At 38.5% G+C, this 26,431-nt stretch overlaps 1 protein-coding gene across 6 annotated transcripts in view; it reads left to right on the top strand.

The window, feature by feature from the left end:
• Positions 1-26,431, top strand: part of LOC114031508 (T-lymphoma invasion and metastasis-inducing protein 2-like) — a 288,383-nt gene that overhangs the window by 210,529 nt on the left and 51,423 nt on the right. For 2 of the 6 annotated variants that reach the window (XM_027846621.1, XM_027846622.1), the window contains one exon: positions 11,835-11,938. In XM_027846621.1, coding sequence (XP_027702422.1) covers positions 11,835-11,938 — 104 coding nt within the window. Of the gene's footprint in view, positions 1-11,834; positions 11,939-22,655; positions 22,842-24,165; positions 24,323-26,431 lie in introns of those variants that run through there. The other 4 variants (XM_027846627.1, XM_027846624.1, XM_027846625.1 and 1 more) reach the window with 3 other exon arrangements.

Consider the following 26,431-nt stretch of genomic DNA (forward strand, 5'->3'; position numbering starts at 1 on the left):
AATTTGTATTTTACAACGTGTACACATATAAATAAAAATGTATGTAAATTGAAACATAGACCACCCTGGCCTCCACCTCCTGTAGGCCAGATGTGTTCCATTTTCTCCCTCCTCCAGGATTCTCTGGTATCCTTCAGGGGATCTGGGGTGTCTAGGCTGTGCATCAACAGCTGCTGCTCCCTTCTGATGATGTTCCCTCAATTGTAGGAGGTGGTCCCCTGCACCCTAGTTCCATTAGCACTAATAGTCACATTAGACCTTCTGAAGTAAATATTTCTTTGTAAAATCTAATCACAAATGTGAGAACTCTCTCTCACCATAATCTCTGTCCCCCTTTGCTTTATCTGTTTCTGGGGAGGGGAAAGAGATTAGGTTCCTATCTTAGCTCACTTCCTATAGAGCACAGTCCCCATTCTAAGACCAAAATGCTCCTCATGCTTGAGTCCCAGGCACCCTGGCTTTTCCAGGCTTCTATGCCAGATGGGCTGGCTCTACCGTCCTGCCTGCAATCTTGGCTCCAAGGTCTCCATGGTTCGACCTCCTGTTCTTGTGAGGATCATTTCCAGTACCTGAAACTGAGGACAAACAACACAGAACAGGGAAAAAATGTCTTCCGGCCCATTTCTTGGAGGGGGTGAGGTTGGGATAAAACAGAAGGGACAGGGGAAGGAGAGTCTTTCTCCTCTCAGAGGGTCAGTTCATGGCATCTTTGCTATGGGTAAACTGTGATCTTCACCCTCTGGGCACAGAGAGAGTGTGGAAGAGAGAGTGATAGAAAAGAACATCTGAATAAGGATGATTGGCTCAACCTTGCCAGTTTTAAACACAGAAGCAGTCCATCAAAGGAGACTACCTCCACCCAAGTGGCATGGGACTCAGGTCTCTGTGTTATTTGAACTGGGCATGCTTATACCAGCCCCGGTTATTCATACAAGTTAATTTCAAGAAAGAAATGGACACAACCAAGGTTTTACAAAGGAAGGCATCTGAGCCCTAGGTTGTAGGTGAACGATGAGCTGAACCTTAAAGGAAGCTAGAGATTCTGAGATATAGAGATTCCAGACATGGGCAACCACCTTTTCAAAGATACAGAGAAGGCGAGTTATAATGCCATATGTGGGGAATGGTTAGTGGGATTAATTGATTGGAATTGAGAGTATATGAACGTCTAAGTCATGTGACCAACAGGATGAGGATTAGATATTTTCTCTAATGGCCAAGACCTCTCTAAAACAGAAATTATGCGCCAAAGATAAAGAAATTTCAGCTTTTTTGTGATCTAGGATGCCAGGAACCCCAAAAGAAGTTTAAAAAAAACCCACCTCATGAGCTGATGCCTAACTTAAGCTCACACAGCACTCCTCCTCCTGTTGCTCATCATGCTATAGGCACAAAGCTGTACAAGTAACCCAACCCTCAGGTTTGCAACTCCATGCTCTGGTTCCTACTCCCTTTTCCAAGCTCTAAACTGCAGACATTTGCTGAGGTCTTGATATCCAGCAGTGCTACAGCATTCTGTGCTGCAAGAGATCTCTGTAGAAGATTGGAGGTACCAACCTAAATGACTGGATACTTGTTTGGCCTTGAAGTAGAGCTCAACCTCATACCTGACCCCACACCCCCGATCCAAATGACAGAAATATAGCCGTGCTGCAATAGCACCTGCAGGGCAGCTCTCTGTGCTGCCAGGACGGAGAACTGAGAAACAAAAAGAACAGGTGAAGGTATTGTGTGGGGTGGTATGTGGCACTCCACTAACCCTAAGGAAAAGAGCGCAACATCCTGCTAGGGCCGTATCTGTCTAGCTAAAGTCACTGGAACAGAGACCAAGGCTGGTGAATGGTGAACTGTCCAGTGTAGGAGGAGGTTGAGATACTTTGAGACCCGGCTCCCAGGGAAACTACAATTGTAATGGAGTACTATTGTGCTATAAGAAATGATGAGGGGGTAGACTTCACAAAAACCTGGAAATTGGGGTTAGCTAGGTGGAGCAGTGGATAGAGCACCAGCCCTGAAGTCAGGAGGACCTGAGTTCAGATGCGGTCTCAGACCATACATTTAACACTTACTAGCTGTGTGACTCTGGGCAAGTCACTTAACCCCAATTGCCTAAAAATTAAAAAAAAAAACAAACATACAAACCTGGAAAGACTTACATGAACTGATCCTGAGTGAAATAAACAGAACCAGGAGAACATTGTACAAAGCAACGGCCACACTGTGCAATGACTAACTTTGATAGACTTGGCTCTTCTCAGCAATGCAAGGATCCAAGACAACTCCAGAAGACTCACAATAGAAAATGCTATCCACATCCAGAGAAAGAATTATGAAGTGTGAATGCAGATGGAAGCATACTATTTGCTCTCCTTTTCTTTTGTTGTGTTGTTTTATTGCCTCATTCTCGTGGTTCCTCCTATTAGTACTAGTTGTTCTTTATATCATGACTAATGGGAAAATATGCTTAATATGAATGTATAAGTAGAGCCTATATCAGATTGCACACCGTCTTGGTGGGAGGGAGAGGCAGAAAATCTAAAACTCAAAATCTTATGGAAGTGAATGTTGAAAACTAAAAATAAATCAATTATTTAAAAAAAAGAAACTACAATTGAAAGGGAAGGAGTCAGAAAGTGAGGAATCAGGGAAAGTAAGGCAGGGGCGGGGGGAAGCCTGGAATTGCCAAAGATCTCAAGAGGAAGACAACTCGAAGAACCTTGAGCATAAACAGATAAACCAACATTAATAGCAGAAGGAAATATGGCCTCCAGATCTGGTAAACAAGTTCAGTCATAAAACAAAGGAAAACAATTCAACACTTGAGGAGATACAGGACCCTGTGGAATGTGAGGAGAACATGAAACCACAGCACGCTGTTCCTGAGTAGTTCAAAAGAGAAATGACAATTGTGAGAGCAGAATTTGTGGCCTGCACAGTAGAAATAATTAGCAGAACAGGAAAACCTTGAGTTTATGATGGCAAGTCTCACCAAAGAAGTAAAAAAGAGGATAATTAATTGGGAATGCAAATACACAGAAGTGAAGAACAGTCTAGAAGAGAAACCAAAAGCAATAACATTAACATAACAAAAATAGTCTTTTCAGACACCAAATCCCTGCAAAAAACATCCAGTGCAAGGTCTTTATCCCCCCTTCACAGAACATCTCCCTTCAGCCATAGGAACATTCATCAATGGACTTCCTCCCACCATCAAAACAATACTGCCTCCCTTATAGTTCTCTTTTCAATCCTTCCGCTCCTCTTGACCCAATCCTCGAAATAATGAGTAGGTTCAAAAATAATTAATAATTGTGTATGAAGAGAATATATAAAAGGGAATATGAAATGAGACTGAAGAGAGATGGGCCTAGATTGTGAAAGCTTTAAATGCTGGGCTGAGGGTTTTATGTTTTGTCTTCAATGCAGTAGGGAGGTACTGATGATGTTTGTGTAGGGGGTGTCATGAGCCAATGTTTTATGAGTATCATTTGGGCAGCTGGGTTGAGGATGGACAGGAAGCTCAAGTAGTTAGACCAACTGGGAGATTGTTGCAGTAGTGTAGAGCTTAGACTAGGCAAAAGATGAGGGTCTGAACTAGATATAAGGCTGTGTGAGGGGAAAGAAGGGAAAAAGAGAGGCAAGACATTGTAGGGGTAAGACTGAAAATACTTGGGAACCTATTTTATCAGAGGAATGGGTGATTGGAAGAGTAGTAGTGTCTTTGTACCACTGAATAATAACTTTAGCAAGTAAATGAATTTGGGAGCAACATGAAATTCTTATTTTTCTGGCATTCTTGTATTTCTCTACCTCATAACAATGAACTGTTCAGGTTATTGCCTTTGCTTTTCTTTCACCATCATGTGGATGATAAAATTTTAAGATCACCTAAATCTGCATACTCATTAACTCTATGGATGTCAATCAGAACAGCATTTGAGCTGTCAGTCTTTCTGTTTACTTGTTACATGATTGGCTCATCTCCTTTCCTAGTCACGTATATCCTTGATATTTTTTGAGCTACTTCTGATACCCAAATCAGTATTTTTTAATATGTTACAGAAAGTACATTAAGCTTGCCTTATAGCCCACTGACTTTTAAAGCATCAAAATGTCGATTTCTTTCTTACTAATACAGATGTAATTGTTATCATAGTTATTATATATCTATGTTGTTAAAAGATCAGTGTTGTGGCACTTTAAAAATTATGGGTTATAAGGTGAAGCACTTTTAAAAAGTTTTGCAAAACACTTATGACTTTGACAGTATAATTATTACTATTTCCATTTAATTTGTTTTTAAAAACCTTTTCTTTTTATATCATTATCACTTCTGCATTTTCCTCATTTTAAAAATGATGAACTTGGGGCTCTGAGAGACTGACTTCCCCATGAGCACACAGTTAGTAAGTGATTGAGGTAAGATTCAACCTGGGCCCCCGTGCCTCCAAGATCAACATCATCTCCACGATGCCAATCTTCTCGTTTTAGAACTGATCAGTCCTTGAATTTGAAAAAAACCTTGGTCACCAAAAGTATATTTGCTTACTTATCTAACAGCTCATCTGCAAACTCTCTGACATAATTTACTCAAATAATATCAGGCTTAGGAAAAGTATTTTCTCTGGAATTTATGGGCATATTAACATTCTGTTTCACTGAACAGTGATGAGTAATAATTGCTAGTATGAGACAGCTAACTTACGTGATTTAAGAGAAGTATATAAAAGCATTGAGGATTTTGTAATAAACACATGAATGGAAGTTTAGAAAAATGTGATTAAATGAAAAATACTATAAATATGTAGATTTTAAACATGAACTTTGGGAAATACATGATTTAAAGCTTGTCAGTACAACTTTACTCCGTATGCTGTGCTCATTATGATGAATTATAGATTTGGAGAATTAATTGGTAATTTTTGGTGTGTGCAGAACAAGGAATGTAGGATTGCAATGAAAAATTTAAATTTTGCCTATTTGGAATCTCATCTGTTTAAATGTTCAGATTGCATGTATCGGGACACTATCTTCCCTTTGTGTTCTTTGCCTTTTAAAGATAATTACAGAAAAGGAATAAATTCAAATTTCTCATTTATGAGATTATTTTACTGTTGCTTCGATTAAATAGTGGATAGAGCACTAGACTTGGAGTTAGGAAGACCTGAATTCAAATCCTAGCTCAGACATTTATTAGCCCTGTGACTCTGCAAGTCACTTAACCTTCCTCAGCTCCAGTTTCTTCATCCATAATAAGAGGATAATAATTTCACAGAGTTGTTCTGAGAATCAAATGAGATAACCTGTGTAGAGTGCTTTGCAAACCTTCAAGGCCTATAAAAATAAATACTCCGTTTTTTTTTGTTATTATTGCTTTGACACTTCCTTATGTTTGATGATAGTTATAAAAAAAACTATTAAATATCAGATTCACAATTCTAATGCCACAATGTATTATGCTTCTGCAAACATAATTAAATCATTTATTATTCACATAACTTCTTTGATTGCTATTTTAAAAATTCAAACCTTCGTAGATTATCTCTTTCTACTTACTATCTGTGGTGGTGGTGGTGGGATGGACTACTGACTTATTAATTAAAAGATTTTTGATCTTGTGATAAAAATTCTTTTCAAATATAATGAATGCATAATCTGCCAGTCCAAATGTATTATTTTAAAGTATCCATAATTAAGGTTTCTATTTGTTCTCTCAATGTAATAATTTATGTTTAAGTTCAATTACCTGTTTACTCCTTAGATATGAAAAGTTTGATTAACAGACAACTACAATTCTCTTTTCTTCATCCCTCCCTAAATAAAACTCCATATATCCATAAGAAAAATTTAAAGATGAATCTTTTTCTCAAAATGAATTGATTTGTATCAGAAGTTGTGAACACACCTCATCTGAAGCCTTTACAGTCATAGGGCTAATAAATTGGATGAATAATCCTCCTGAGTTTTTGTCACTTCCTATACTGTTTTGGGTTGCAGCCCAAGTCCTTTTATAACTTCTGTTGCTGTGTATTCAAGCATTCTCCCTCAGAAACATTTCTTTGGTTTGAGTTGTGGGTCCTTGTTTGCTAGTTGCCAGATGCTTATCTGGACCTTTGGTGGAGGTACTAAGGGTTGCTATACAGGAACCTCTTCCTCCCCTAAGCCCCACAACCAGTTTTCATAATATTAAAATTTTAGAACTTGAAAGAACCTCAGATGTCATAAATGTTACTTCGGATGGCTAGAATCCCTTCTCAGCCATCTAAGGTAGCCATCTGTGGAATGATAATGATAATAACAGTAGGAACAATAACTTATCTTTTTACAGTGCTTGATACATAAAGTACTTTATATTTTTCGATTTAATCATCATAATAACTTTGTGTGACAAGTTAGAGATTGAATGATCAGATGATCCCCATTTGATTGGTGAGAAAAAATTGGCCCAAAGATGTAAAATGACTTGCTCAAAATTATAGGATTGGTAATTTATAAGAGCTTAGGTTCAAACTCAGGCTGATTTGATTCCAAATTGAATGTTCTCCACACCCAGCATATCTCTAGCTATTTTCCTCCTCTTTTTCTTTATCATCTGAGTCCCCAGGGAGGAGGCAGTTAAGGGGGATTGGGGTTATGGAATGACCAGGAATAGTTAAGTATCCGCAGCAGCTGTGTCACATTCCCAGTTCTTTTAGCTGCATGCTTAAAGGTGGCTTACTGCCAAGGAAATAATGTCAAGTAAAAGCAGGGTTAGGGGTGTGAATGACGACTGATTGACAAGAGATCCAGGCCCATGCTCCAGTCTGCCTGTCATCTCACAGCTTCTCCTAGTACTCATTTCCAAAGAACACTCCTAAGCATATCCAAACCAGATACCTTGATGTGGAAAAGTGTTTGTTTTTTCATCCTTGGATGAGAATCCCACACTCTTTCCTATTAACTGTGTAAGATTTAATTCGGCAATGTATATTTTGAATTCAGATTATGCGCAGTGTGGGCGAGGCACTTTTTGCAATTCCTGACGTTTCTATTTTTAAGTTTGTATCCTTGGTGTAACTTTAACATGGATTTTTTACCCTTTAATTGTAACAGATTCGAGGTTGCCAGCTTACTTGGCTGACAGTGGTGCATCGATGTGATTAAGACATGCTGACTTTCGGAGAAGCAGCAGAATTACTACTTTCCCTCTACGTTTCTTCCACCTCATGATTGTTAGTTTCAGCCCTATTTTCCCCAAGTTGTCAGCCAAAATGGTTGTTCGCTGCCAGTGAATGTTAAGGACAATTACGTAAGCCCTAAGTGGAAGATTACTGTCTTACCCCTGGTGGTCCTGGGGTCCTAGGTGAAGAGGAAAGGGAATACATGTAATGGGCTTAAGACTATAGCGTGGGCAGTGCTCCTGCTTTCACTGCTCTGCTAAAATGGGTGTAGATCTGTCTTTTCTCTGCCAGGTCTCATCTAGAGGATCTGCTTTACATTGGTCATATGGGGAAAAAAAGGTATGTGGAGAGGGAAGCTCTGTTCACCAGATAGAAATAGATCCGTCACCTGCCCTGAATTCTTAATTTTTTTTAGTAGATTTGTGTTGAATATATAAAATTCTAACCTTTCTAAAAAGAAGAAAGGATGGGGACAATGTGTTAACACCACTGTCTACCCTGTGGAAGAAGGAAAAGGTGTTGTCAAACACTTAATGATTTAACAGTTTCAGAGTGGAGGGTGCACGTGGCATGACAAAATAGAAACACGTGAAACTAGTTAAATAATAATGTAGCATATGAGTTAAGGACAGTAATTACTGATGCAGAAAATAAATGACATAGGAACTTGAAAAGTGAGCTTTCTGTGGTCAGAAGTAATCAGGGAAGGCTTTATGGAGGAAGTAGGGCTCGAGAATAACAATCTCTTCTCATCCTATGTACTTAGGAAAGAGACAGGGACCGGATGTGTGATTTCATTGACATTGGGAATTCCCAAGTGAGAAAACTCCCTCCCAGGGGTGGGGAACCTGTGGCCTCGAAGCCACATGTAGCCCTTTAGGTCCTCAAGTGCAGCCCTCAATCAAAGGGTCACACTTGAAGACCTAGAGGGCTACATGTGGCCATGAGGCCACAGGTTCTCCACCTGTGCCTAGGCCAATGCCAGTCAACACTTTAGTTGCAAATTACAGTCTTAGAGTTACCTAGAGCACAGAGGTGAAGGCATTTGTCCAGGGTCACACAGCCAGGATGTATCAAAAGTGATACATGAACCCAGGTTATTCAGTCTTTGAGATTAGCTCTCTGTCCTACAACTGTCTCTCCATTCACCAGAATTCTTTTAAAAAATATACATAGGCCTTCATCATTCCAAACTTTCTGTCTGTCTGTCTGTTATGAAGAACAGCCTCAGTGTAGAGAGATTTATCATCAGGTTGTCTGCAGGATGATGATGATGATGTTGATGAAGAAGATGACAAAAGACCATCTATTTCATTAGAATAATTTTATTTGCATTAGTGGTGGGAATACAAAATACTGGAAATATTAAGGTGTGTACTGAAAGGAATAACTTTACCTCTATGGGCCTTAATTTCTCATTTGTAAAATAAGTGTGTTAAACTAGATGACTTAAAAAGACTCTTCCAGTTTTCAATCTATGATGCTATGAATCAATTACTTAGTATACTTATTTGTTGCTAATAGTGATCACAGAACGGATGCCAAAAACATGTGGAAATCTTGGTGGAATTAGCATCTTTGAACATTTTTCTTCCACTGAGTATTGTTGGAGTGAAGTAAATGTTTATCAGTATTGATACAAAGTTATTTCCTAATAAATTCTGTAGCATTACACCAATAAGAGAATGGGTTCATAAGATCTGAAATGAGTTTTCTGGCTGGGAAATTAGGGAGCATTGACTCGCTTGAGCCAGCTGTTTCTCATGACGTGGGCAGAATGCAAAAGTGCTGCTATAGATAGGCTTGGTGGAACCCAGGACAGGATATCAATTTGATGCTTGTTTAAAACAGCTTTGTAAATAAATATTATAATTTTACCACCCTCTGCTTTTTTTTTTTACTAGCCTGCCTTCATTCCAGAAACTGTACACATAAAACAATGGAAGCTATATTTTAGAAGGTTGGTTGGTGTCCCAGAGCCTACCAGACTGTCTCCTGTTTTTATCCACTTAATATCCAAGTAGTTCAAGGTGGCTCTAGTGCTTCTGAGAACACTAGCCTTGTTTTGTAGGGTTATACGAAATATAACGACTCCTAAGGTTGTAGCCAGGGTAGTCCTTTTAGAGCATGCTTGGGAATTCCCTTGAGAGTCTTAAGTCATGGACTGTAAGATGGGAGATATTTCCCTGTTGTATAGATCCCTTTTTACCCCCATGCCCTCCCTTTTTACCCTGGAAATTTCATGCTGTTTTCTCAGAACAAAGAGAAGGTTCATCTCTTTGGGACAAAAATTGGATGCACTGCATCCCTTTGGTCCATACCTAGCCATGTTCCTACCTTTGGAAAGGTTTCGGGATTTGGGGCAGGCATTTTGTGGGAGAGCTCGGTACCAACTGCAGACTGGCCATGTGCAGAGAGCTCCTGCTAAGGACGTTCCTCTGCCAATGCAAACCTGTACCTTCTCTGGCACTTATAGTCTTGGAGAGTTTCCTAGAGCAACTTCACTGAGAAATGGAATGTGTTATCCATGGTCACAAAGCCATATGTGTCAGAGGAGGGATTTGAACCCAGGTCTTCCTGATTCTTAGGCCAGCTCTCTAGTCACTATTTTATGTTGTCTTTCTGAATCCTGAAAGGTGGGGAAAAACTGAAGCAAGAATATTGATTGAACACTATTGATTGAGAAATGCAAATCAAAACAACTCTGAGGTACCACATCACACCTGTCAGATTGGCCAACATGACAAAAACAGAGAAATGATAAATGTTGTAGAAAATGGGGGAGAATTGGAACACTATTGCATTGCTGGTGGAGTTGTGAAATGATCCTACCATTTTGGAGAGCAATTTGGAACTATGCACAAAGGGCTATAAAAATACACATATCTTTTGACCCAGCAATAGCACTTCTAGGGCTATATCTCAAAGAGATCATGCAAATGGGAAAAGGACCCACATGTACAAAAATATTTATAGCAGCTCTTTTTGTGGTGGCAAAGAATTCGAAATTGAGGGGATACCCATCAATTGGGGAATGGCTGAACAAGTTGTGGTATATGAATGTAATGGAATACTATTGTGCTATAAGAAATGATGAACAGGCTGACTTCAGAAAAACCTGGAAAGACTTGTATGGTCTGATGCTGAGTGAAGTGAGCAGAACCCAGACAATGTTGAATACAGTAACAGCCACGTTGTGTGATGACTAAGGTTGATAGACTTATCCCTTCTCAGCAATACAAAGATCTAAGACATCTCCAAAGGCCTTACGATGGAAAATGCTATCCAAAAAGAAGAAAGATCTATGGAGTTTGAATGCAGATCGAAGCATACTATTTGCTATTTTTTTTTCTTCTGTTGTGTTTTGTTTCCTCTTTCTGGTGGTTCCTCCTATTGGTTCTAATTCTTACTTACAACATCACTGATGTGAAAATATGTTTAATAGGAATGTATATGTATAGCCTGTATCAGATTGCACACTGTCTTGGGGAGGGAGAAAAATTTAAAACTCAAAAGCTTAGGAAGTGATTTTTGAAAACGAATTTTGATTGATGACTACATCACCTCCAGTACTTAACTGTATGGTTGAGTTGATGCATAACATTAACATTTCATGATTAAGTTACCCAAAAAAAACCCCCACCATGTCATGTGTCCGTCTTCCTATTCCTGGGTTCTGTAAACCTCAAAGGACTTTCGTCTCTAGCTTTGAGTATCTTGCCCCCATGCCTCCATGGTACTTGGTTGATCCTGTACCAGTTCCTACAGCCAGGATACTTATGTCCAACCCAGCTGCTCAGCCATATAGGTGCATGATTTATGATCTGTGGTTTTAGCAGAAATAATTTGGCAGCTTTTCCTTTGAGGGGGCAGGTTGTTGTAGGTGGGAAAAGTTAGGAGGAAAACCTTTTCTGTTTTTTCTAAAAGAAAATTTTATTTCCAGTGGTTTAGGGAGTTGCAAATTTAAAAAATAATGGAAGGAGGTGGTAAGAATGGGGTGATGTGTGTAGTTGTAGGCTGGAAACAGCTCCACGTAATCTTGTGTGTGTCAATTTCCACATTGGAAGTTAGAGAAAGAGATTTTAATGCATTTTTAACTTTTAACTGCAAATCAAATTGACTTTAGCCTTTGGTAATTTTGTAAAAATTAAATTCCACCTGTGAATGGGCAAAGTCTGTTTTGTTGGGAGAAATTGCCATGTGGTATCAGGTTTGCATCAAGCTTTTTGGATATTTGTCTTTAGTCAGTGAAACGAGGTAAGGAAAGTACATTATGACACTGCCTATAGTTTGATTTAAGACTCATTCAGGGTGTCTAAAATTATATCAAGAACCCAAAGGAAAGAATAAGGAGGCATTTTAAATGTCATTTCAATTGGTGTTTTTAATTGGTAATGCAAATGATGCTAGATAGAAGACATAAGATGATAGAAACAGGGTAGTGGATGTTGTGTTAGCAAAAGCTGAGATGGGGTTTGGAGAAGAGGGTAGTGTATTCGCCTACTTTACTGTTATTAACAACTTGAGCCTGCATGTTAAAAAAAAGATCAATCCACATAAACTCCAACTGATTTGTCTTCCTCCTTTTTCCTTATGTAGCCCTTTAAACTTGCCATGTACTTTTACCAGAAAATGACCATGCTAAGTATTTGTGTTTGTTGTTTTCAAATCCAGACTTCAGCAATGTTCCTGATGTTACAGCTGGTTTGAAAAGAAGCCAAACCGATGGTACCTTGGACCAAGTTCCCCACAGGGAGAAAACCGAACATACGTTCAGGGTAAGATATCAAAATGTCTTATACTGACAGGAAAGAAAATGCCAGACTCGGGCTAAATTTAACTTTTAGCTTTGCCTGAATAAGGGCAAAAATGAGAGCCTTCTATATGTTGATTATTTGCTTTATTGATTTTGTCTAATGAATGAAATGGCATTTTTATAGTTGAGGAACAACTAGGATCCTCATTAACCTCATCTGTTCATTGTCTTTCACCTCTGTTCCTTCACTTCTAGCATAAATGAGCTGGTAAGATTAGCATTAAGGTAGAAACATATATATATATATATATAAAAATACATATATATACACATATATACATATATACATATATACATACATATATATAAATTTTATTCCTTCCTTCCATAGAGAAATGAAAAGACAGACACCATCACCTCTGTTTAGGGGTCAATTCTCATGATTTCAGACTATTGGGGAAAGTTTGAAGATACGTGTCTGCTTCAGTTGGTGACATCCAATGCAACAACTTTAGCATGACAGAATCAGAGGTTAGGGCTGCCATTCCCTTTCCCATTACCCTCCTTTTGCCTGGTCCTTCTTTCCCCTACTAAATTTGAGTCTGGCCAAAAGATGAATATTTAAATGCCCTGATTGCTGATGTTCTGGCATTGACCTCTGTGCTGTTCACCTTTCACAGGAATCTGATTCTTTTAAACAGTAGTCCTATTAGTTTTTTAGTCTCTACTACTATGTTCTTACCCTTAAGAATATCCTATCTAGAGTAGACTCAATATTGAAATGGATTTTTACCTTTTTTCAAAAGTAAAGCTTCTAGAGCTTATGGCACAGAATCCTAGGCTTTATAACAGACAAATCAGTTGGGTTTTTATGGATTAATCTTTTTATTAAAAAAATCGACAATTACAAGTATAAAATTGAGTTAAATATTGGAAGTAAGTGGCGTGTGTTTGTGTGTATGTATGTGTTAGTGACTTCTTTCATTTTGTGACCTGGTTGAGTTGTACTTTTCTGTTTGCACAAAGGGAATATTAATTTTTTTTCTTCAAATCTTATTTTATTTTAGGATTCATTATAATAAATATGTGAAAGTTTGAGATTTTGAAGCAGTTTTGAAATAGACTATTTAATAGTACCATGCCAATCAAAACATTTTAGAAAGGGGTTATTAGGCCCTATGTAGCTAGATATTTAGGAAAGAATAAAAATAATGGTTCTTTTTAACTTTGGGGCTATCAGAGCTTTTCATTGGCAAAATTGCTAAAAGTAGTAATTTCATGTTAAGAATGTGCTGGTAAGTTATTTGAATCCTCATGACCTCTTCTACCTATGCAGCACTTAAATTTTTGAGGAACAATTGGCTGATTAATATAGATAGTACTTCCTTAGAATTTCTTTTAAAACGTTTCCATTTTCACTATTATGCAAGTTCTGAAATTGGTTCACAGAAATAGTATTAAAGGACCCTGGGGAAAGTGATGGGAGAAGTGTTGAACCCTACAAGTATTGATAGTGATCAGGATTTATACTGAATGGAGGAGAAAATACCCATTTTGATGGGCTCACAGGGAGAAATGTTTATAATTTTACTATTCTTCTTAATAGTTTTTTTAAAAGTGATACTAACTCAAAAACATAAAAACAGTGAGTACGTATTTTTAAAAAGATGTTAATTTGGAAAGTGTTATCATATATACCCAAATATGTCCTTAAAGAAGAATATCCAACCTTGGAGTCAGAAGACCTGGGTTAAAGATTCAGCTCTTGATCCAGGATAACCTGGGGATAGATGCTTACCTATCTCATAGTAGTTTCCTTATCTATAAAATGGAAATAAAGATAGATGTACCGCCCACCTCACTGGTGGTGGTTGAAAGTACTTTGTAAATCTTAAAGCACTATATAGTTGTGGGTAGGTAGTCTTAGTGCAAATAGATGAGGTCTAAAATCAGAGCCTGGAGCTTCCAACTCAGAATGGAAAAGACATTTATTTGCAAGGTTTTCCTTCGTGCTTCCACTTTTCTTCTCTAGTGTGAATAATTTCTTATCTGATTAGAGTCTAGTTAAATGTGGTCTATTTTGTTAGATTTCACAAACAAGTACTCTAGACATCAGAAACAGGAATAATTTCACTTGGAAATTAAATACAGTTTGATTTGATGAAACGCAGCTGTAACTGGGGCTTTTGACAGCCCCACAATTTCTGCCAATGATTCATAATTGATTGCCTTCTTTCTCCTCAAGGTACCTATTAATGTCACTGCTTTTTGTATGACCCTGTCAGCATCTCCAGCATGTGTGGGATTTAAAAAAAATTGTTAACAATTTACATATAATGTAATAGTTTGGAGTTTGAAAAAGAATAAGCAATCACTTTTTTTTTTTTGGTTGGGGGGAGGTTGAGTAAGTGGAAGACTTTCCTCACTTATTTTGGGAATATAATGTGTTAAATAGTTAAGAGATGTATAGGGACCAAAATAGTTCTTGTTTTTAGCTTTCTACTAGTTTTTTAAGGCAACCCTGAAGACAGAACCCTTCTGTGATTCCTGTGTGTACTTATGTTCTATAAGTTGGTGTATTTCTGTAGATGGGCATCAGAGCCCAAGTTGCAAATTCAGAAGGATGGGGGTGAACCTACTCTGGAATCACTGCTCCTGCTTTGCGAAGACAAGATTGGTGGCGCTAGGAGGTCCTTGTGATTGTAACTTGGGAGAACAGACAGTTTGGGATTATTTCATTGCACAGGGATGAGAGCAAGCAAGAAAGTGTGTGTTACTCATTTCCCAACAGACTCCGGTAGATGTAATCACTTTGTTCTTTGGGAGCAGATTTCTTTGAACTTTTCCATTGTATCCAGCATGTGAGTAAACAAAAGCTTTGATTCTAATGGGTATGGAATGGATATAGAAAATGTAAGCAGGTTTGCATGATTTATTTTGTCTTTTTTAAAAATTTGATTTTGTTCTAAAAACTTTGTAGGCTTACTATTCAAATGAAAATATATGCCTTTTCATTGGAGAGAGAGGGGGTTTATTGATGTATTTTCATTTGTGAATAAGGAAACTCAGGATGTTATAGTACAACTAGTACCCCCACCATCAACTTTTCTTTCTGGGGAGGGGGGAGTTTATCCAAGATTGCACTGATTTAAAATAATTTTGGAGCTTATTTGGTAATTTTGCATCATGAAAACAACAGGAACATTCACGCATATTAAATTTCAGAAAAAGAAGCCTATTTTTATACTCAGTAACACATACGAGGATGTAAAAAAAGAATTCAAACAGAATGTAATCTTGGGCTTCGTTAAATTTCAACAGAGTTCAGTGCATACCTTGCAACGTGCTTACCACTGCAAAACAAAATCAACACAAATGAAACCTCCCTTTTCCTTGGGCATAAGCAGGTTTTATACTTTGATAATTTCCAATTCAGTAATTCTTCAGCATTTTATGTAATTGCCTCGTGGAGCCATGGCAGTGGTTATTTTTGCAGTTGGTAGGCGTTCTGTTGATGGAACAGAAAGCATTGAAAAATCTGGTAATGCAGTATGACAACTGTTTGTTGTGCTCCTTGCAGTTTAATCATGTTTGAGATATAGATTGTCCTGTTTGTTAAAGACAGAAAAATTGACACGTACTCAGGCTTAGGCTTTTGTTTGGTACACTGCACAAATATAACCTGTATCTGAAATTTAATTACTACTATTTACTTAGGTTCCATTTGGGTTTTCCACACGAACTGCTGTTAAGATATCTTTTAAATAAAATAATAAATCAAAGAAAATGAAATAAAAAGGGAAAAAATTAATAAAGATTATCCCCCTCCCTAGCCCTCAAAACACATTGAAATCTTAATTTTATTGGTTTCAGTGTCTACTATTGTATCAAAGATATTGTTTGTGAAGTATTTTTGTTAAGATTTAAAATAATACGTAATTTAACCATGGACAGGACTCTTTGAACATGGCTGCTTTCCTGCAAGCCAATGCAGTCTCTATTCCTTTTAATTTTATTCCCTTTTTCCTCTCCCCACCCCCTTTTACCCATAGCCATTTCTGAATCCCCCTTTTCTGTTGCATCTAAAGTATTTGAATGAATAAATTGTCAACAACCTTCAGGCATAGCTACCACCCACTAAAACACCCCTTTCTAGCATGACTTTATCCAGTAAAGGAAACCTGCTTGCTGACTACCTTTCATATTAATTTAGACTTCATTATGAATTGCCTTTTGTTATACTGATAAGTGTGTCCCTGTTGTACTTAGGCACTGAGGGACAAAGGAGTTTGTTTTTCTTTATGGGAAAGATGTAGTTCCTTTCTCTACCCTCAGCTGCCTAATGCCCTCTGGAGCTAATTATTTGCAAAGCCAGGTGCAGAAAATAGTGAATAGTAAAAAAAAAAAAAAAAAAGAAAAGAAAAAAAAAGAAAAACCTAATGTGTAATGTCTCAAGGGATTAAGGTGAATTCTACATATTTCAACTGCATGACAGTGTTGACATTAATTTCTACTGGTCTGTTCCACTAGGTTTGAAGCACGGAGTATTTTGAAGTAGGGCGCCTTAAGAACTGGGTCTTTTGTGTCCTTTGCCATCTGAGCTAAGATAGTCAGCTGATCTCTTGTTGGTAGTGCTCGGTGCAGTGAGTTTATATGATTTTTACAAAGCAAGTTAAAATGCCACGTTAAAAATAGTATGTTGTTGTTCCCTGTGTCTTTAGCAGAGGGTAGACTATGGATATTGGAATGCTAAACAAAACGTGCTGACAGTCCAAAAAGCACCACCTCTTGTTCTGAACATTTTAGGAAGAGACACCTCAGGCCTTACATAAGCAATAGGCTGGTGTGGGAAACAATGAATACAATATGGACAGGGTTTGATTGCATTTTCACGCTTAACTCTCAAATGCATCTCACTCCTTAGCAGCCTGTCCTATTCAACATTGAACTTGGGCGTGTGTGTGTGTGTGTGTGTGTGTGTGTGTGTGTGTGTGTGTCTGGAATAAATGCTCATCCGCATGTGCCTGTCTGCCTGAGTTATGTGTATATGGCAGAGAGAAAGAGACAGAAAGAGAAAGACAGGGAGCGACAGAGACGCTTCAGACTTGTGGAAGTTTCAAAGTACAAATGTGAAGTTTAAAATTACCATGTTTCATTTTCCTTATAAGTTTAAAAGCAATTTTTAAAATCTAAATGATAAAATTTTAGTAGCATTTACCTCATCTAATACTACCAGTACCCCATCCTCCTTGATTTGTGCTTAATTATTCAGGCAGATGTGTCAGTAAGTGCTAGTCTTCTTGTTCATCTGATAGGAAAGGGTGTGCCATGTTGTTAACACTACCCATCCATCACCTTTTCCTAGGCTCGTGGTCATCAGCATTTTTTTTTAAATGAAAAAGGCTAAGTTGATACTCACTAGTTAGTATTTGGAGAATTATTCTCCACAATTTTGAAATAAAAACAGCAACTACAGCTAGTTTACTCTAAATTTGTAGTGGCATTGAAAGGTCTCTTCAATGAGAAGAAAACAGATGAGTTAAATGGAAAACATTTTGGAAAAGAGGCTTGTCCTATGAAGAAGGAAGTTGGTGGTAGGTTTGAATAAGAAGACAGTTTGTTGCTTGGACTGGAAAACAACAGTAAGCCTGTTAGCTGAGATCTGCTTTTCCTATTCCTTGTCCCATCTAATAGTGATGTTTCCAGCTCCCCACCCAATTTAAATCTGGTGCCTTGTGTTCATGGGGCAGGATTTGAAGAATGTTTTCATTCAGTTATGTGCATGGGAGCTACAGTGAAAGAGGCTAGTGGACTGTTGCCACCTGGCATGTTCTGGGCTAGTGAGATGTCTTAAGAGATAGAATTTGCTAATAGCAGGATCTTGACTGCTGAATAATTAAGGGGGACACAGGGCTTTACCTTCTGTACCTTTGCCATTTTCTATTCCAGTCTATAATAATTGCCAAAAAGCTTTCAGAAGGAAAAAAAAACAAACAAACCTGAAATGGAGTGTTCATTGGGGGCAGAACAAGACTTCAATTTTCTGTCTCATTTACCCTCAAACCTTGACTTTTCTGTTCAGTCATTCTCTCTCTTTCTCCTCCCATCTCTTCCCACGCAGCAGCTTCTTTCTTCCCTTCTCCTGGCAGTTCGTTTTTCCTCCCTTGCCTCCTATCCTGCTGCTTTTCATCCTACTTTTTTTTTTTTCATTTCGAAACAATCATTATTGTTGTTCACAGGCAACTTCAGAACCACAAAAGAGGATGATGAAAATAGGAATGTACATAATAAACAACAGAATGTTAACTATGGAAAGGATGTCTTAGAAGTAGCATGGCTTCTGAGACAATGCATGAGTCATCAGACGTAGGGGAAGGCAGGAAGGAATCCGGGCTTGTCAGGTTGAACCCTGTCTCCTAAACTAAGTGGGACTAGGGCTATTAAATGCATTTATCTTTAGTCATCTTTCTATCTTTTATCATCTTTTATCTTTTTATCTAAATCATTTTATCTACATTATCTTTAAAATCTTTATAATATCAAAATGATGACTAATTAATGAAGTGCCTACGGAACTTTGCAAATAACAAAGTGTTACACAGAGGCTTATTTCTGATAGAAGAGAACAAATGAACACTTCTGTTTCCAATGTAATAGTTTATTTGTTGCAAGTATTCCCATCTCTCCTGCTCCCTGCCGTCTGAAGCAATTTCTGTGCCATCAGAAGAACCTTTGTTCTTGCCAAGGCATAGAGAGGTTTAAATTAAAGACTTTGGGAAGCTCCTTGCCACTGGTTGTGGTGGCAGAGGGGGAAGCTTATCAGCCTCCTCATTCCCTGCCCCGTTCCTCCCTGTTCTTTCCTTCTTTGTTTCTGTCTTTACACTTTTCTGACTTGAGCTAGGGCATAGGAGACTTAAGAAAAAGATTCTCCCCTACTTAAGCCTTAAATCTGAGAGGAAGTCCCAAATGTAGTTTTTTCTTTCCAGTCAGTAGGAAAAAACAGTCAGCTCTAGTAGAAAGATCATTGGACTGAGTCAGGAGATCTCTATCTAGGTCTAGATCTGCTCCTAACTAGCTGTGTGGCTTTTGGATAAATAACAACAACAACAATAATAATTTCTCTTGTGCTTTAAGATTGCCAAAACATTTTGCATGAGCTCATTTATTCACAGCAACCCTGTGGGATAGGTGATATCCCCATTTCACAGATGAGGAAACTGAGGCTCAGAGAGGTTAAATGACCTGCTCACAGTCACACAATTAAAATCAGAGGCTAGCTTTAAATGAGGGCTCTCCAGATTCCACATCTAGTTTTCCTTTCATGGTACTGACCTCCTCCGGTCTCATTTTCTACAACTGTAAAATACAAATGTTGGACCACAGGATTACTAAGGTCCCTCCAGCTAAAATAAATTCTGTGATTGCATGATTTTTCTTTTGTCTGCCAATCTTTTAGCTCCAATGCCTTACTTAAATAATGTTTTTCTTGAACCAGTCATTTTCAAGACCACGAGGAAGAAATTCCAACCAAGGAAGAGATAAATTCCAAGCTGCTTTGCCATTGGTTGGCTTTATTAACTCTTCGTCAATAAAAGACGGTGAAAACCTCAAAGAAAAATGAATGTTGCAAAGGGTAGTAGCGATAGGGAAGGATCGTGTAGCTGAAATAATTCTTCCTCACACCTTTAACTTTGTCTTCCTTATTTTAAAGGGGAAACCTCAAGGGAAAACATAATACAAAGTACATATTTCAGTTTTTCCTAGTAATAGAACTGGAAAAACCTGTAGTCCAACACCTTTATAGTCAGAGTGAGGAAACTGAGGCCCAGAGAATCACAGTATAGAGATGAGAACTGCAGGGATCCTTACTAGTCCAGTACTCTTTTCTTAATAACACACTAACTTGTGTTTACTTTTGGGTTTTTAATCAACAGGCATTTAATAAACACTTACACTGTGATAGTTACACAGAGGATGAGGAGACCAAAATAAAACTCTCCCTACCCTGAATGAGCTTACATTTTAGCAGAAGAGACAACATAAATAAGCATATACAAAATAAATACGAGGTAAAATTTCGGGAGGGAGGGCACCAGTAACTAGAGACATCAAGAAAGGCTTCCTATATAGAATGCCTCGAGTGGTTTCAAAGAAAACAGCGGATTCCAAGAGCCAGGAGTGGATGAGGGGGAAGGACTTTATGCCAGCCATAAAGTCATGCACAAAATAAAAGACATAGGATTATGTGTACAAAGATAGAGGAGTGTTATGTATGAACAACTGCGAGCGAGTCAGTATCATTCAACAGATATTTATTGAGTACCTGCTAGGCATACAGCCTGGTGCTGCTTGAGTCTAGGTCAGGGATAATGATGTCTTTGTTCTTTATTACCAAGGCTAATTATTAAAGATTTTTAATACCTTTTTGATGTGCTAAGAGACCTTGAGGACACTCACCTACATCTCCCTCAAGTGTTCCAAAAGATAGAATACATTCAATTTTTGGTTATGGTCAAATATTCCTGGGCTGTTGAACACTAACTACATTCTGCACCCAAGTCTGTATCATTTTTTAAAGTTGCCTTAATTTTTTGTAGTCAACAAAGAAATCATTTCTTCCACCTGTGTTAGTTAACAAGTTTAAATTTGGAGTCCCAAGCCAAAAGTTCAGGAAAAACAAAAACAAAAACAAAATATAAAAACAACCCAAACCTGCGTACTGTTAGCAAAAGGCATAGGATAATGGAGACCATTACTTTTTTTTAAAGGGGGAGGAGGAGAATCCTTGGTGTTCAGAGGCCGCTTGAGCAACAGCTATACCTGGTACACTCAATATACCTATGTACTGTGTTGCAAGGATTGGTAACAGTACCTCTTCATTTAATTGAACCATTCTTCAAATTGTCTACAAATTACCCAAGCTCTTCTCTCTTGCTGACTGCTTTCCTTCACTTTTCCAGATTAACAACGCTGTTTACAAGCCAAACGTTTTCCAAGCCACCATGGAGATGCTATATATCGTGTCACCAAGGAATTAAAAAATGTACCAGCATAACACAAATTCATTATAGTTAAGTCATTATAGTGAGTCAAGCACTGGGCCTTCCTAGGACATAGCTGGTGCTTAATAAAATTGAATTGAATTGCACAAAGACATTAGATGATCACCAGGGTTCTTAACTTGGACCGCTGTGTGCTTTAAAAAAATTTTTTTTGATGCCTGTATTTCAATATAATTGGTTTCCTTTGTTATCCTCTGTGTTTTATGCATTTAAAAATATTCTGAGAAAGAGGCTCATGACACAAAAGAGATTAAGAACTCTTGAATTGTAGAATATTGTTCATTGGCAAAGAAGTAGAGCAGTCCAAAATGTTGCTTTGTTTCATTTTTTTCTTTTGAGCATTAAGATCTTGTATGATTGGTTATTTTATTAAAATGAGAGATTAATCTCTAAATCCAGGGTAAACGTGTCTGGTGCTGGGATTCTCACATTTTCTTTGTGTCATAGGCCCAAAAAGCTTGTTGCTCTTATCATTTGTTCTCTGACCAGCTCTGAAAAAGATCAGGGTAATTTTGCTACAGATATTGATGGGTTAAGTATTTGTAGCTTAAAACTGCTCTAAGACATTTGGAACACCCCATATACCAGCTACTGCTGGGGATGCAAAGAAAAAAATGAAACCATTCCTGAGTTTAAGGAACTTACATGATATTGGTCAACATTGAATGTCACTTTCAGTTTTAAGGGAAAGAGACTCAAGACATGGCCTGTAATAGTCTCAACCTTAGCATAAGATCTGTCAATAAATGGGGTTAATAGGGCTGGAGCAGGAAGTTGCCTGAGCTAACTCCTACACTGATCTTAGGCAGCTAGTGTGACAGTAGATAGAGGGATGAACCTAGAGTCAGGAAGACCTGACTTCAAATCCCACCTCAGACACCTTATTAGCTGAGTGACCTTGGGCAAGTCACTTATCTGCTATATGACACAGTTTCCAAAGTTGTAAAATGGAGATAATAATAGCACCTACTTCTCGGGGTTGTTGTGAGGATTAAATGAGATAACTTTTGTGAAGTGTTTTGCAAGCCTTTAAGTGATATATAAATGTTAGCTATTATTATCTAGGTTTTTAGTATTTTTAGCCTCTCATCAGGAGCTAATTATTCAAAATCAAGACTGGATTATGATACAAGATATAATCACTCACCTGCTGTTCTTAATAGCAGGATGAAAAACAGGGAAACAACTGTCCATAGAAACCTATTTATGATTATGACATAAGAAAAATTAATAGTTTGCTTTACAATGTGCCTCCTTCATCTCTTTCCTTCATTTTATTCCCTTTATTCTTTTGTCTCTTTCATTTAATATAGTTTTCTAATTTACCAATTCTTTTGCCATGATTTATCTTCTTTGGCAAACCTCCTCCTGTCCCCCATCTAAGTTTAAAACAACAACAGCAGCCACATCCCAACTGTTAGAAAAGAAATGTTAATTTGCAAGTGCCCGTAAGGTGCTGACCTGTCATTTGGACTATTTGGGGATTTCAAAATTAACTGCTTATAAGCCCACAAAGTTTGCATAATTTCTGCAGTCAACATGCTCTGTCTTCAAACAAGCTTATTTCAAAAGACATAAAACCAGCTCTCTATCAAGGGTGCTCATCAGCCACAGAACAAAGGGCACTCAGAACAAGAAGGCGACATGTGCCATGGTACAGTGATAACCGCAAGGCATCCGGGATGTTGCACAGCGTGCACCTCTCTGCTGATGTCCGTTAGAAAGAGGCTGTTCATTTTGTACAGTTCTCAGCTAGTGTGGTTTGATAGCACTTTGCAAACACTCATTCTTCAGGGTATTTACTGTGGTGTTACTATGTAGATGTTGCCTGGATTTGCTTGGCTAACAAGTCAATTTTTTCAGGTGAGATTTTTTTTTTGAAAGTTATTTGTGTATGTCTGTTTGTGTGTGTGTTTGGGTGAGAAATGAGTTTTTCTTCCCAGTGTCTCATTTACTCTGTCTTCTGTGTCTGTCCCAGGTTTGATTGAGCTTCAGAGTATATGGGCAAAAAGGTTTGTGTTTATTTTGTGTGTGAGCATCCTGTCCTAGTTGCATACATGACAACTTCGTTGGCACTGACCTATGTACCACCACTGACAACATGACCGGAACTTATTTTGCTGACACAGCCTCTCAAAAGTTTGTTTGAGATGGCCTGGCTATGTGTAAAGAGTAGTAGTTGGGAATGTATATATGTTTTAATGCTTTCTATCTACCATTCTGTCAAAAGACTATTCCTGAAGTGCAGGTCTAACCATATCATCCTCTCTGCTGAATACAAATGGCTCCCTATTACCTCCACGATAAAGGGAAAAAAATTGTCCATTTGGCTTTTAAAGCCCTTCCTACCTTTCCCGTCTTCTTCTACTTTATTCCCCTTCACATCCAGCAACACTGACCTTCTTGAAGTTCCTCCCATGACACTCTATGTTCTAACTTTATGACTTTTCACTGGCTTTCCTCCATGCTTGGTATGCTCTCCCTCTACATCTCTGTCTCCTGCCTTCCCCGGCTTAAGACTCAGCTCAAATCACACCTTCTACAAAAGATTTTTTTCCAGGACTCCCTCCCCCCACCACTGTGGTTCCCTTTAAGATAACATATCCCATTTACACTACATATATACATAGACATATATGTGTGTGCATCTGTATATATCTCTCTTGTGTGTCCTTGGTTGTTTGAGTGTTGTCTCTCCCGTTAGAATGTGAGCTCCTCGAGGGCAAAAATTGTTGTTGTTGTTGTTGTTTTATGTTGTTGCTTTTGTTTGTATCCCTGACACTTAGCACAATGCCTACTCATAGTAAATGCTTTAGAAATGCTTGTTGACTGACTCCCCTTTCCAGTGGTAAGCTTAAAAATAGATTTTACTGGTTTTCTTGACAGTGGTAAAATTTTAACTTTGTATTTACAAACCCAACATTGGTCTTTATCAAATTTATCAAATTATCCTTATTTTAAGACGTAACAGAATGTTGCAAAGTCCCATCAATAAAGAGTGAAGCCAGAGCAAGTGAACAGGCCATCACATTGCAATAACTCAGAAAAGCAAAGGTTGCTGAAGTAGCTTCATGCTTAAGGGAGCACATAGGCATCCATAGGGACCTAACGTCAGTCCTTACGGTTCTAGAGAGGTATAATGTTGGCAGAGCGGAAGAACCCTAGACTTAGGGTAAGAAGAGAAGGCTTGGAGCTTAGCCCAGACTCTCACCAGCTGTGAGACCTTGCACAAATCGGTCCATTTCTCTGATGCTCAGTTTCCCCCTCTGTAAGATGGTGATCCTAGTGTGCAACCGGCATCTCGGATTTGGGTGGAGAAGAGGAATTCTTCTATGAATTAGGATGTAAGTTTAATATTTTGTGAGTTTGGGGATGTGTGCCATATCCAGTTGCCGACTGACTCTTCTTGAAGAAAAGAGGCATGGTGGTACAGGGCAAAGAATGAAATGCCAACTCTGGTCAGATCCACCTCTTAATGCTCACTTTCTGCACTGTGACTTTGGTCAAATCGCTTTAACCTCCCTGGACCTCAGTTTCCTTATCTGTAAAATGAGAGGATTGGACTAGGCCACTTAATGCTTTAGTTCTATGACCATATAATTTCGAGATCATTTAGAGGATTGTTGTGAGACAAGTATTTTGTGGAAATCGAAGTACTATGTAATCAAATGGGAACCCATGTTATTATTGTTGTTGTTGTTTTCACTGTGGCTCAGTGTTTGAGATGGCAGTGACATTTCTTTGAAAAAGAAAGATTGCTTCTTTTGTACAAACTTTTTAAAACTTCCTAAAAACAACATTTTCAGCTTAAGTAAAATCATTTGAACTGAACTGTCTTAAGTGGGGATCTAAGAGATTGGTGCCTGGGTCAGTAACGCTTGTCGGACATGAAATCTTCCCTCTTCCTACTTACTGTTCCCCAGGAGTGGGGAACCTGCGGCGTTGAGGTCACACGTGGCCTTCTAGATCCTTAAAATTTGGATTCGGTCAAAAGGCCGCACTTAAGGATCTAGAAGGCCACGTGTGGCCTCAAGGCCGCAGGTTCCCCACCCCTGCTACCTCCTGCTAGCATTTTTAAGAAGATAAAATCTAGTTAAAATTGATTGGGAGAGTTTTGCATTGATAGAATTTAGTACAGAAACATCTGGAATCTTGTGTAGGGTAGAGGTAAGAGGGCAGAAGTAACACGAAAGGGTGTCACAAAAGAGTAACAAAGTAGCTTAGCCTGAGAGAGTTAGGAGGGGAAGGTTTGGGTAAATGTGTGTGTGAATGGATTTGGGGGTGGGGGCAGGGTCGTGGCGCTGCATGAGAATTCTAATTGTATTTATTGGGAGCACATGTTTTAACTGCTGCCCCTCTTGTAGTGGCCTCTCATACTGGGTGGTTTCCAAAAAGTCTAGGGCTGAAGTGATTTCCCCTGTTTATTATGCCTCCTTTGCTTGCACATTGTGAAAATGGAGTAGAGATTCACTTTCTCCCCCCTCTGTTTTGCCTGAAGAGAATATTTAAATGCAAATGCTAGAGAAAGGTCTCTATGGTTTTAGGGTATGCCTGTGGCTTCACCACAGAGTCAGGGAGGCAGCCCACTGAGACCAGAATTGAGTCCAGGAAATACCTGCGCCCTTCTACCCAGACCCTGAGCCCAGAATCATGTCTTCTTGTGAGGGCAGGGAGGGGGAAAGAAGGTGGTGGCGGTGATGGTTTGGCTTCATTTTGGAGGTTCGTGTGGCAGGGTAACTGAAACTTTGGGGCTTTCCTGTTGTACCACTTGTCTCTGTGGTTACCTACTGTCATCAAACTATTAGCCAGGGTCAGACTGGCTATTCCTGGCCCCTGGAAGGGATGTAAGAAGGCAATTATGCACTGGTAGAATGAAGCACGTGGAGATAGGTTCACTAAGTTTCTTTCCATTGAATCTCAGTATTATAGGATTTAGAGCTGGAACAGACTTTAGACGTTATGAAATCAAACATCTCATTTTACAGATGAGGAATGTGAGCCTCAGAGAAGTTAAATTACATGTCCAATCTCTGCTTTTCTTTGAAGACATGGGGAATCCATGAAACATTATATATAAGATCAGACTTTCTCAATGTAATGATGGATTTTGCTGAATTTTTTCTTTTCTTCCTCTTTTTTTCTAAAAAAAACTAACTTCTTTATAATAAGAAATGGTTCTTTGGGAGAGAAGAAAGGGAAATCTGGGTGTCACCTAATTGGCTTGATGGCCTGATTACAATAGGTCTGTATACTCTATGTAAGTAGAGAACAAGAATATTTTTATTTATTTTTAAGGCAATTGGGGTTAAGTGACTTGCCCAGGATCACACAGCTAGTGAATGTTAAGTGTCAGGTCTGAGGCTGGTTTTGAACTCAGGTCCTCATAACTCCTGTGCTGGTGCTCTATCCGCTATGCCACCTAGCTGCCCAAAAAGCATATTTTTATACAAGCC

The sequence above is a fragment of the Vombatus ursinus genome, unplaced genomic scaffold (assembly GCF_900497805.2).
Source record: "Vombatus ursinus unplaced genomic scaffold, bare-nosed wombat genome assembly UNPS02015175.1, whole genome shotgun sequence".
Classification (NCBI taxonomy): domain Eukaryota; kingdom Metazoa; phylum Chordata; class Mammalia; order Diprotodontia; family Vombatidae; genus Vombatus; species Vombatus ursinus.